The sequence below is a fragment of the Epinephelus lanceolatus genome, chromosome 10 (assembly GCF_041903045.1).
Source record: "Epinephelus lanceolatus isolate andai-2023 chromosome 10, ASM4190304v1, whole genome shotgun sequence".
In the NCBI taxonomy this organism is placed as follows: Eukaryota; Metazoa; Chordata; class Actinopteri; order Perciformes; family Serranidae; genus Epinephelus; species Epinephelus lanceolatus.
In genome coordinates, this window is record NC_135743.1 from 24,776,882 (window position 1) to 24,790,633 (window position 13,752).

A 13,752-nucleotide genomic window follows, 5' to 3' on the forward strand; every position below is an offset into this window, starting at 1 on the left:
TGGAGAAACGGTCAACCACCGTAAGTATGGCATTGTTACCTTCAGAGGGGAGCAGTCCGGTAACGAAGTCCACTGTGATGTGTGACCAGGGACGTGGAGGGATGGGCAAGGGTTGCAGGAGCCCCACTGGGGGTCGGTGCGAGGGCTTGCTGCGCGCGCACACTGTGCACGCAGTGATGAAGATCCGGACGTCAGAAGCCATGGACGGCCACCAGAAACGCTGCTGGATGAGGGCCAGAGTGCGGTGGACCCCCGGATGGCAGGCTATCTTGGACGTGTGCCCCCAGGAGAGCACTGATGACCTGGCAGACTGTGGCACCAACAACCGACCCGGTGGACATCCGCCAGGAACCATCTGTCCCTGAAGGGCTTCCTGAACTTCCTGTTCGACCCGCCAGTGGACCTCCCCCAGCACACACTCGGGATCCAGGATGGTCTCCTTAGAGGGCTCCCTCCCCTCCAGGGCGAACTGATGGGAGAGTGCGTCCGGCTTGATGTTCCGAGACCCAGGGCGGTAGGTGATCGTGAACTGGAACCTGCCCAGGAACAGGGCCCAGCGGGCCTGCCGTGAGTTCAGGCGGCGGGCAGTGCGGAGGTAGGCGAGATCCGTCCATACAATGAAGGGTTGAGCAGTCCCCTCCAGCCATTGTCGCCATTCCTGCAATGCCAGCACCACCGCGAGGAGTTCTCGGTTCCCCGCGTCGTAGTTGCGTTCAGCGGGAGTGAGGCGGTGTGAGAAGAAGACGCAGGGGTGGAGCTTGTTGTCTGAGGGTAGGCGTTGGGAGAGGACGGCCCTGAGCCCGGAGTCCGAGGCATCAACCTCGACCACGAACTGCCGCTCAGGATCTGGGTGCACAAGAACAGGGGCATTAACAAACACGTTCTTAAGATTCTCAAAAGCAGACTGTTCAACAGGAGACCAGGCAAAACTGAGTTTGGATGACGTGAGGCAAGTGAGTGGGGCCGCCAGGTGGCTGTAGTTCCTTACGAATCTGCGGTAGAAATTTGCAAACCCCAGGAAGCGCCGCAGCTGCTTGCGGGTGGTGGGAGCCGGCCAGTCCTTCACAGCCTCCACCTTGGAGGGATCCGCCTGCAGCTGCCCCCTCTCGACCACAAAACCCAAAAAACTTACAGATGGTACATGAAATACATACTTTTCTGCTTTGACATACAACTTGTTTTCTAACAATCTTTTCAAAACATCTCGTACATGGGACACGTGTTCTTCCATAGAGCTTGAGAAAATCAGGATATCGTCTAAGTAAACAAAAACAGTTTTGTTGAGTAGATCTCGTAGTACATCGTTAACTGGGCATTGGAAAACGGCAGGAGCGTTTGTGAGTCCGAAAGGCATGACTAGGTATTCAAAGTGACCTAAGTGGGTGTTAAATGCTGTTTTCCATTCATCCCCTTCTCTAATCCTGATGAGGTGATAGGCGTTTCTGAGATCCAGTTTGGAGAAGACGCAGGCGGTGTGTAGGGGGCTGAAGGCGGAGTCAATCAGGGGGAGTGGATACTTGTTTTTGACTGTGATTTCGTTTAGACCAGTGTAATCTATGCATGGACGCAGGGATTTGTCTAAGGCCAGCTGCCACGGACTCTGTAATGTATTTTTCCATGGCCTCACGCTTGGGTTTGGACAGATGAAAAAGTCTTTTGGTGAGGAGAGAGGCACCAGGAAGCAAATCTATGGCGCAGTCGTGAGGTCTAGGGGGGGGCAGTGAGGAGGCAGAGGTTTTGCTGAAAACTTGTTGTAGGTCATGGTAGTCAGGGGGTACATTAGATAGATCGATTACCTCAAGTGCTGGGGATGGGTCTGTAGGTCTGGCTGGCAGGGTGGAGTGGAGGCAGTGGGCGTGGAAGTGGAGACTCCAGTTACGGATGGTGGCAGTGGACCAATCAACGTGGGGGTTGTGAAGCTTGAGCCAAGGGATTCCCAGAATGACAGAGTTCAGAGGTGATGAGATAACATACAGTTCTAGGTGCTCATGATGGTTGCTGGAGAGTACTAATTTCAGTGGTTCAGTTTTATGTGTAACCAGTTCTAATAGCTGGCCGTCTACGGCGTGTACCTCCTTGGGGGAGGACAGTTCATATATGGGAATGTCATAAGTCTTCACAAAGTTACTGTCAATAAAACTATCGTCAGCACCAGAGTCCACCAGCACCTGGACTGGAACCGAGTGTTTGAGTCCGTGAATCATACCTGGTACTTGGATTCTCGAGGCAGAGGAGGAAGAGATGCGGCTCACCAGAGTCCGCCCCTTCTACTGGTGAGCCTTGTCTTTTGGTACCTCTGGGCAGCGGGAGACGAAGTGGCCCCCTTGGCTGCAGTAGAGACACAGCTTGTCTCGCATCCTGCGTTGTCTCTCTGCCGGGGTGAGGCGGGCCCGTCCCAGTTGCATGGGCTCGTCGGCAGGTGGCAGACGTGGCTCGTGAGCGTAGTAGGTGGTGTCAGGAAGTCCCGGGGTGGAGTCTGGTGAGCTGGGTTGGGTGCCGGAGGGAAGCCGCCTCTTCTTCATTTCCTGACGTTCTCTAGCCCTTTCTCTTATCCTATTATCAAGGCGGATGGCTAGATCAATAAGGGAGTTGAGTGAATTACACTCCTCCCAAACCGCCAGTTCGTCCTTTAATTCCCCTGCCAACCCCTTAAGAAAAATGGCCTGAAGAGCCAAATCTCCCCCACCCGCTCTCAGCCGCTAAAACGCAGAAATTTACAGCATATTCTGACACTGAAAGACGACCCTGTTGCAGATCAAGTAACTGGCTTACAGCCTGTCTACCCTTTACCGGGTGATCGAAAACTCGTTTCATCTCATCTGTGAATTGGTGGTAATCATTGATTAGCTCGTGCTGTTGTGAGGAGACAGCTAAGGACCAAGCTGCTGCCTGTCCGGTGAGCAAACTCATAACAAAGGCTACTTTAGCTTGAGGAGTGGCATAAGTGTGGGGTTGTTGATTAAATACCAAATTACACTGGTGTAGAAATTGTGAGCAGGTCCCTAAATCTCCGGAATACCTGGCTGGTATGGGGATATATGGCTCGCGAGCTTGAGCTACTGGGCCGGTTGGCTGGTCGTCGGCTGGGTGGTGAGCAGCAGAACCAGGAGAGGGAGCGAGTCGGTCTTTCAGTGCTGCCATCTGACCGTGGTGGCGAGCTGCTGCAGGTGTTCCATCACCTGCCTCAGGGACGACTCATGTTGATTCACCATGGCAGCTTGTGATGAGAGTACATGTACAAACTGTCCGACTCTGCTGGGTCCATGCTGGCTGGATTATTCTGTTGCATGCCAGACAAGGAAGCCAGGACCCAGTTGCAGAATTAAGTTCAAAAACAGTTTATTTACAAAGTAGCAACAAAAAAATCAGTTCACAGAAAAATACGAGCAAACAAAGTATCAACCAAAAACTCTTTCTGAGGGAAAAGTAACAACAGAAAAGGCTAAACAGAAAATCACCATTAACATGGGAAAAAGAGCAAGAACAAAAGTGCAACAAAAAGAGTGACAAGGCACAAAAACTCACTAAACCTGGAGACCAACACTGGAGCATAAACACGTGGCGGGAGGCAGGAGATCACTGAGAGCACGAGCGTAATGCTAGGGCAAAGAGAATAATCCAGCACTGGAGACAAAGAGAGTGTGGCTTAAGAAGCCGGCTAATTAGGCAGAACGAGCTGCAGGTGTGCCGGGAGCCCAGTGCTCCCGGAGATCGCCCCGCCCCTCGGCACTCACTCTGCAGGGAGAGGGAGAGAAGGATCAGATAGGAGCAAACACAATTGCACAGAAAATCAGGACCACAACAGCTGTTGTTGATTCACACATTCAACGCATACCAACAACACTGGCAAACTGTTATTGTACAGCAGGCACTGCTCCAAAGATTGTCATGTAGTACTGTAGCCTACTGTACGTATGCATTAATATTCTAAATGTCGGTGTACCAAATAAAATTCAAGAGAAAAAATAAAATAAAATTCTGTGCATGCTGCCTGTAGCTCCGTCTCAGTGTGGGCGGTGACGTCATAACTGCCAGCAGATTACCCTATATTAATCTGTCAATTTCATGACTGCTGCTGCTACAGATTCATCCTTAACTGATTGGAGAGATTTGTGAATGGTATGTGGCCTTTGTTATTACTTCTTTTTTTTTTTTCAAGATTAATCCAAGGCAGTTGTTTAAAACAATGACGATGATACAATTATCTGATTTTGGGAAAAGAGACATTTTCCCCTGGATTTAAATAATAAAGCAATTTATTAAAATTAATTAAATTACATAAACCAGGTTGTTTTAGAGAGCTTGTTGCTTTTCTGATGAAATAATGACTTTTAAAAAGAAAACCCAGTTAGGTTTCCGTTAATTGAAACCTTTGATAAAGCTTTTGGTTCTTAAATTGTATTCCTTTTTTACACTTGAGTCTAATTTGATGGGCATTTTTATTATATTATATGGCAATGCCCTGTCAATAGTTTGATAGAATGATATAGAAACAAAATAAGTTCAGAAGTTAAAAAATAAGACTGAGAACTGACAGTAAACAAGGTTCAGAGTCATTTCATTTAAATGCTAGTTCAGACAGTTAAGTCCGGCATAAAATAAGTCTAAACAAGCACTGTTTATAAGGGTAACAGCACCACCAGACACATATTTGCAGAATGGTCACATCATAATTGTTTCTGTGGATTTTGTTGTTTTTTTAGCAGGCACTGAACCAAGAAGTAATCACATCTGAGCTGACAACAGTGCTCTCAGTCACCACTGAGGAACTCCACTGCTAAAACCCACTGATACGGTCAGTAAGAACTGTGATTTAGTGTCAGTTATTCAGTTTGAATAGACTGTGTTTAATATTCGTTCATAAATGTACTACAAATTTAAGTATTTATTTAAGGTTAATGAGTGCATCTTGCAGTGCATTAAGTGAGCGACAGAGTCAGCAACAAATTACTGGTGTACAAACATTAATTATACTCTCAGACAGGAGAGATTATATAGAGATGTTGCTGAAAATGTAAAACTTTCCAATTTGAATTATGTCTTTGTGAGCAGCATCTTCCTCACTCTATTCTAGTCTATTGCATCATCATATCATTAGGTAATGTTCAGAGGAAAAAAGGGAAAATCCTTCATTGTCATCATTGTTTCCTTGTGGTGTCATTGCAGATCTAAAGACAATGATGGAGTTGACTGCTATCCCTTCGTATCACTATAACCCAACAGATGTACAGTATCTGGAGACAATGGCTCCATCTATTACAGTGACGATGAGTATGACTTTAAGGACGAGCATGCTGAGCTGAAACAGTCTCTCCTCACCATGATTGCCGTTGTTCACAGTCTGGTCTTTGTTCTTGGTGTGCTCGGGAATGGAGTGGTTATCTGGGTGACCGGGTTCAAGATGAAGAAAACAGTTAACACAGTTTGGCTCCTCAACCTCGCTGTGGCCGACTTCCTCTTCACAGCATTCCTGCCTCTGGGTGTGGTGACCATAGCTTTGGACCTCCACTGGCCTTTTGGCAAGTTCATGTGCAAACTGAACGGCGCCTTATACTATCTAAATATGTTTGCCAGTGTCTACATTCTGATGGTGATCAGTGTGGACAGATGTGTGTTAATTGTGTGGCCCGTCTGGGCCCGGAACCACAGAAGTGTACGTAAGGCGTACTGTGTGATTCTGGGTGTTTGGATACTGGCTCTGATTTTCAGCACTCCATACTTCATCTTCAAGGACACTCTATCATTCAACAATATAGGCGTCACTATCTGCTTTCATAGCTATGCCCTCTCTGATGACTATGAAACACCATCTGTGAATCAGCTGCAACATTTTCGTCATCAGGCCATGATCACCAGCCAATTCCTCCTGGGATTTGTTGTCCCCTTCACTGTCATAGTCTCCTGTTATGCTGTGATGATCCATTGAATCAGAAGAAACCACACCCTGGCCAGCCAGTCAAGTCGCCCTTTTAAGATCATCGCTGCAGTTATCACCACTTTTTTCTTGTGCTGGGCTCCTTATTACACCATGCTTTTAATTGTGATGGATCAATCCATATCTTCTCATCAAAGTGAAACATCCAGTGTTATCACAGTCTGGGCCCCTGTATTTACCTGCCTGGCTGTTCTCAACAGTTGCTTGAACCCTGTGCTGTATGTGTGCATGGGCCAAAATTTCAAAGATGATGTCCGTAAATCCATCCCAAAAACATTGGAGACAGCCTTTCAGGAAGAGGTTTCTAGCCCTCGCACTGACACAAAGTCAGTGCACACCAGTCAGAGCAAAGAGATGACAACTTGTGATACTGCAGTATAAGGCTGTCCGTGACATGACGAAACAAATACTGAAACTGTACATAGCAAATAATTTTGATACACATGTACATGTATACATCAAAATACTTCTTTTGCTTTTGTTTTGTTCGTAGAAGGACCTTCAATCTGAGCTGTAAACATCTCAGATTGAAGTATTTCAACCTGACTTTAGTTTGATGTAGTTTTACTGTATGGTTGGCTAACTGGTAGCAAAGAGTACAGCCTTTACACTGTATACCCAGAGCTCGCAGTCTGATAGAAGAAACTGGTGGTACATTAAGTTGTGATGCCTTTTGTGAGCTTTTGTGAGCTAAACCTTTGTTTGATAATATTTTAAACATTGTTAGTTTTCTTTTGTGTGTGTGTGTGTGTGTGTGTGTGTGTGTGTGTGGATATGTCTGATATGTCAGTGAACACATATTGTGCCATAATCAGAGAATTGTAATGTATAATATTCCTTGTTTTTCTACAGATGTTCACTGTCTATTAATCTGCCCTTTTTGTTTTGCTTATTAAAAAGTTCCTTATTGCATCACTTTGAGTCAAGTCAATTTTGTTTATATTGCCCATTATTACAAATTTGTCTCATGGGACTTTACAATCTGTAAAGTTTACGACATCCTACTTATGACCCTCTCTTTAAGTAGGTAACAAGCTTTGAATGAACCTGTTTCTTAGACCATATCTGTATAATAATACCAATATAAAAGATCCCAAGATGGCGCCTATTCAGTCCTATGGAATTGCACTTGGCACATACCCCAGAAAAGTTTCTAGCTCTATGTGGTATGTGGCCCACTGAATACGTAGCGTCTCTCCCACTGGCCTCATATGTGAGTTCCAGCTCGGCTCATAGACTTTACATTGTGATGACGACATGGATTTTTAACTTGCTTTTCCTGGCTTAAGTAAAGTTTTGTGAATATAAAACCTCCATGAATCAAAAATTAATATCAGAAAGAATCCTAACAGACCTTGTTTGCAGTTTAAGGTTTCCTGTCAACAATTTAACAAACGTTTCTTTTGTAATGATGGTCTATGGTGAAAATGCCTTTTGCAATACAGTGAGTGGCCACTGGGAAAAAGTTTATTGGGGCCTGTTTTAGAGTTGGGCTGAATTTTAGCTGCGCCATGCATTGTTTTGCCCAGAAGTGTACAGGGGGGAGCGAGGCCTGATCATAGCCCGATCAGCTGCTCCTGAGTGATAGCGGTGGAAATGAACTCCATGACTGTGCTTTATTTAGCCAAGAGGTGAGATGTACTGAGCGATGAGTAGGAGGCTGGGAACAAAGCCCTGAGGTACTCCATATTTCAAGACATGTTATTATCATTGGAGAATTTTAGTGGCCTGTACACGTGACAGCATGGTGATACAGCTATAATTTCCTCTTAATAATTCTCAAACTGGCAACTTTGACATTGGCTGTGGGGTCCCACAATGCTCAGTTTTAGGTCCTTGTTATTAAACCTACAGTACAGGCCAAAAGTTTGGACACACCTTCTCATTCAATGCGTTTTCTTTATTTTCATGACTATTTACATTGTAGATTCTCACTGAAGGCATCAAAACTATGAATGAACACATGTGGAGTTATGTACTTAACAAAAAAAGGTGAAATAACTGAAAACATGTTTTATATTCTAGTTTCTTCAAAATAGCCACCCTTTGCTCTGATTACTGCTTTGCACACTCTTGGCATTCTCTCCATGAGCTTCAAGAGGTAGTCACCTGAAATGGTTTCCACTTCACAGGTGTGCCTTATCAGGGTTAATTAGTGGAATTTCTTGCTTTATCAATGGGGTTGGGACCATCAGTTGTGTTGTGCAGAAGTCAGGTTAATACACAGCCGACAGCCCTATTGGACAACTGTTAAAATTCATATTATGGCAAGAACCAATCAGCTAACTAAAGAAAAACGAGTGGCCATCATTACTTTAAGAAATGAAGGTCAGTCAGTCCGGAAAATTGCAAAAACTTTAAATGTGTCCCCAAGTGGAGTCGCAAAAACCATCAAGCGCTACAACGAAACTGGCACACATGAGGACCGACCCAGGAAAGGAAGACCAAGAGTCACCTCTGCTTCTGAGGATAAGTTCATCCGAGTCACCAGCCTCAGAAATGGCAAGTTAACAGCAGCTCAGATCAGAGACCAGATGAATGCCACACAGAGTTCTAGCAGGAGACCCATCTCTAGAACAACTGTTAAGAGGAGACTGCGCCAATCAGGCCTTCATGGTCAAATAGCTGCTAGGAAACCACTGCTAAGGAGAGGCAACAAGCAGAAGAGATTTGTTTGGGCCAAGAAACACAAGGAATGGACATTAGACCAGTGGAAATCTGTGCTTTGGTCTGATGAGTCCAAATTTGAGATCTTTGGTTCCAACCGCCGTGTCTTTGTGAGACGCAGAAAAGGTGAACGGATGGATTCCACATGCCTGGTTCCCACTGTGAAGCATGGAGGAGGAGGTGTGATGGTGCTGGGGTGTTTTGCTGGTGACACTGTTGGGGATTTATTCAAAATTGAAGGCACACTGAACCAGCATGGCTACCACAGCATCCTGCAGCGACATGCCATCCCATCCGGTTTGCGTTTAGTTGGACGATCATTTATTTTTCAACAGGACAATGACCCCAAACACACCTCCAGGCTGTGTAAGGGCTATTTGACCAAGAAGGAGAGTGATGGAGTGCTGCGGCAGATGACCTGGCCTCCACAGTCACCGGACCTGAACCCAATCCAGATGGTTTGGGGTGAGCTGGACCGCAGAGTGAAGGCAAAGGGGCCAACAAGTGCTAAACACCTCTGGGAACTCCTTCAAGACTGTTGGAAAACCATTTCAGGTGACTACCTCTTGAAGCTCATGGAGAGAATGCCAAGAGTGTGCAAAGCAGTAATCAGAGCAAAGGGTGGCTATTTTGAAGAAACTAGAATATAAAACATGTTTTCAGTTATTTCACCTTTTTTTGTTAAGTACATAACTCCACATGTGTTCATTCATAGTTTTGATGCCTTCAGTGAGAATCTACAATGTAAATAGTCATGAAAATAAAGAAAACGCATTGAATGAGAAGGTGTGTCCAAACTTTTGGCCTGTACTGTATATATGCTGCCACATAGCTCCATCATACAGGCATACAATGTGGTTAACCATTATTATATGCTGATGATACCCAGTTATATATTTCACTTTGACATGATAATCTCAGCCCTATGAATGACCTTGTTAACTGTATCAGTGATATTTAATCAGATTAATTAGCTCATTACCAAAGTTAATTTCAACATTTCCTTTTAAAGGAAGTAGATTGTCATTTATCATGCATAATGCAGTAAGGTTAGTTTGAGAAGTTGATGTTATTTTGTTTCCCTGTTGTAATTGCGCTTAAAATAGATATATATATTACATAAAATTGAGTTTAGATTTTGTATGATTTTTTGGGGGCTTTTTTTTCACACAATGCCACATTAACTGTCTGATGTAATTGCCAAGTAAACTTTCTCCTGTCATTGCTTACACTTTATTTTGCATCCTCAACAAGCTTCCAACTTTTCTAACTATTTCTTCAGCTGCTTCTTCATACAAAGTTAAGCCAGCATTATTTGATGTTTTTGAGTAATACTAAAATGGTGTCAGGATTGTTTGTTGAAACTCTTTGCGCTTGCTCAAACATATTTCTCCATTTATGAGCAATAGCCATGTGCAATGGCATGATGGTAAAAAAAAACAGGATGCTGACAGACCGTAGACTATTTGTATGTTGTTAGTGAATTAAGAAGCTCATATCAACAAAGAAACATTTTTGTTTTGAAAAATGAGAAACATTTTTTACTCAAATACATGAATAGTCTAAATGTAAGTGTACACACAAGATGCAAAAGGAAAAGAAAGGAAAGAAAAACGAGTTTTATGTGTGCCCCCTGTGGCTCCACCTCAACGTGGGTGGTGACGTGACATAACTGCCCACAGATTAGCCTGCTTTTATCTCTCAGTTTCATTACTTTTCCCACATATTTATCCTTAGCCAGTTGGAGAGCTTTGAGAAAGGTATGTAACCTTTGTTATTCTTAGAGTTTGATATTTCTTATGTGAGATTAATCCATCAAGGTTTTGGGTCCATAATGATTTTTTAAAAAGAAAACACAATTTGTCAAATTTAAAAGCTTTTGTTCATCAAATTGCATTCTACTATTACGCATGTGTCAGACAACTTGGTGAAGTGAAGGCAGCAACTTATCAATATATGACACCGTGATAGTTCAGAACTATCTGAACAAACATCTTTCTGCAGTCCAGAGGAAGCCGCTTGCTGCTGCAAGCCAAGCTTGAGTTGTAGTTTATCAACAAGGTCTCCTACATACTAATTAAATATATTTCTCAACAAGCACATGATTAGATATTTGTATTTATATTGACCTGGCCAATCTCATGTATTATTGTTATTGTTGTCATTAGATCTGGAGAAGTGCATGAATTTTGTTTTATATTCCAGAGCTGCAAATTACTTTCATCACTTTGCTCATTCAAATAATTTTTTTAGTTCATTTCAAACAGTTGTCCTCACTTATGGATTCAAAATGTGCTGAAAATTAAGTATTAATTTAAGATTAATGAGTGCAACTTTCAGTGCATTAAATTAGAGACAGTAACACTCTAGATGAAGAAAAAATAATAATAATAACGCTTGCTTCAACTATGTTTGATTTTGTTAAACTTTAAATCAAGACTTGCAGAACTTAGAAACATTTTTTCAAAAACTTGGCAAGATAAATCTGTGATGTGAAAAATTATTCAGCAGAGGGGCATATATAGGATAGAATGGTAAAAAAGTAATACTGTATATTGCTTCTTCATGTTGCCTTTGCAGGTCTGAGGACAATGATGGAAAAGAACACTCCCCCTTCCTATCACATCAATACAACAGATGTGTCTGGAAAAAATGGCTCTAATTCTATCAACAAGTATGCTGAGCTGGGAAGCTCTCTCCACACTATGTCTCTCATTGTTTACTGCCTGGCCTTTGTTCTTGGTGTGCTCGGGAATGGAGTGGTTATCTGGGTGACCGGATTCAAGATGAAGAAAACAGTGAACACAGTTTGGTTCCTCAACCTCGCTGTGGCCGACTTCCTCTTCACAGCGTTTCTGCCCCTGAATGTGGCGTACCTGGTTTTGGATTTCCAAGGTTCTTTTGGTGAGTTCATATGCAAACTGAACAGCACATTAATCTCCCTGAACATGTTTGCCAGTGTCTACATTCTGATGGTGATCAGTGTGGACAGATATGTATCTGTGGTGTGGCCCATCTGGACCCAGATCCATCGAAATGTACACAAGGCATCGTTTGTCAGTCTGGGTGTTTGGATACTGGCTCTGATTCTCAGCACTCCATACTTCATCTTCAGGGACACTGAACCTTCACAAAACAATAAAGACATTATCCACTGCTTATACAGCCTTTTCCTCTGTAAAGATGATGAAACACTGTCTGTGAATCAGCTGCGACAGTTTCGTCATCAGGCCTTGACCATCACCCGCTTCCTAATGGGATTTGTTGTCCCCTTCACTGTCATTGTCTCCTGCTATGCTGTGGTAATCCATCGAATCAGAGAACACCCCATCCTGGCCAGGCAGTCAAATCGCCCCTTTAAGATCATCACTGCAGTTATCACCACTTTTTTCCTGTGCTGGGCTCCCTTTCACATCATGGCTTTAATTGAGTTAGTAAACTTCATACCTGCTTATCAAAGTGAAACATTATTCAATGTCACCACTATTGGGATCCCACTAACCACCGGCATGGCCTATATCAACAGCTGCTTGAACCCAGTGCTGTATGTGTTCATGGCCCAAGATTTCAAGGATAAAGTCCGCAAATCCATCATGAAAATATTAGAGACTGCATTTCAGGAAGAGGTTTCTGGCTCTCAAACTGACGCAAAGTCAGCGGACACCAGTCAGAGCAAAGAGACATCAGCTCATAATACTGCAGTATAAGACAGTCCATGACGTGAAAAAACAAATATTTAAACCATGCAACTACAGCCTGAGTATTTACAATCTCATGGAATTAGTCGATGGTTATATTAGACAATAAACTGTAATGCCTTTTGTGAGCTAAACCTTTGTTGGATAAGGTGGTAGTGGGATGTTTTTAATCATACAGAACAAATGGCCACAAGAGATCTGCACAGTGCTGTTGTTATTTGCTCCTTGAATTACAACAGTGCCTTCAGTCTGTACCATAACAGAGCTAAAGATGATTGTAAAATGTCATTTCCTAAACAAAAGGACTCAGCAGCTATTTCAAAATAGGTATTACGTGAGTTTAAGTTCAAATTTGTGTAACACAAGCTACAAAAATAGGGTTTTGTTGACAACGGGAGCTTTGTGTTTTTTTCCATCTGTCCCTTGCACAACAGATTTCAGTCACCATTTCCTTGCTTGTATGTGACAGCAAAGAAAACACGCAAACAGTACAAGCCCCATGTTATTTATATCTGTTCCAACTGTGAACAGATATAAAGATAGATCTTGTATTTTAATATTGGCACTATTTTTCATTTGGAGCTGAACTGTTAGTGTACGGAGCACCTGGAGCCCGTCAATCTACATTTTGTGTACCAATACCATGAGAAGTTAAGATGGACTGCTGGTTGATGAACATAATTGTTTTAATGTTTTGTGAGAGGAGGCTAATATATTCTAATCAGTCAATATGGAAGTCACTATGCACTTACAGTTTATGTTTATAATGTGGCATTCTTATAGTTTCCTTGTCTTAGGTAGGTAGAAAATTGTGAGATGTAGCAACCTGTCTGTAAAAGCTTTACTTAATATATTTGATTTTGTTTTTATTTGAATCATAGTTGAATATGATGATGCAATTTTTTCTTGTTCTAATTATTTTCCATTAAAAAAATGTACTTTGACTTCACTGTTTTCTGTCTGTGATGTTTATAATCACATCATAATGTCACAAAAGACTATTGGTGTGTCTCAAATCACATACTTCTGTTAGTACACTTCTATGTAGAATACAATGTGCACTATGTAGTCATTGGCGTAGTGCTCGAATTTCGACAGGGTAGTGTTGTCTCAAACCAAACACGGCCGTTGTGCACTCACCGGAAATGATGACCGCAAATTAGCTAGTTAGCAAACAAGCATTCGCATTATCATTTGTGGTACCAAATCATTACAGACTGCTAAATTAACCCAATAAATATACTGCTGGCTTATACCTGTCAACAGTATAGTGGTGATTAGTGCAAAAAACACATGTATTTGTACAATGTTCACGGTCGCACAGTCCTCAGACGCTATTTCTAGTTTGAAAAGTGGTCCCTCCCCTTTCGCTGCGTAGCCAAGATGGCGACCATTGAGGGTGAGAAGTGTCCATAGTTCCACACTCAACTTCTTGACCGTTTTGAGTGCACC

At 42.9% G+C, this 13,752-nt stretch overlaps 1 protein-coding gene and 1 pseudogene across 1 annotated transcript; both read left to right on the forward strand.

Annotated features, from left to right (window-relative positions):
* Positions 1-3,038: 3,038 nt before the first annotated feature.
* LOC117266126 (chemerin-like receptor 1) lies at positions 3,039-6,316 on the forward strand (annotated as a pseudogene).
* A 3,983-nt stretch (positions 6,317-10,299) lies between these two features.
* On the forward strand, positions 10,300-13,192 carry LOC117266127 (C3a anaphylatoxin chemotactic receptor-like). Its single transcript, XM_033641082.2, has 2 exons — positions 10,300-10,362; positions 11,183-13,192. The coding sequence occupies exon 2, from the start codon at positions 11,194-11,196 to the stop codon at positions 12,307-12,309; it is 1,116 nt and encodes a 371-aa protein (XP_033496973.2). The 5' UTR covers positions 10,300-10,362; positions 11,183-11,193; the 3' UTR covers positions 12,310-13,192.
* The last annotated feature ends 560 nt before the right edge of the window (positions 13,193-13,752 follow it).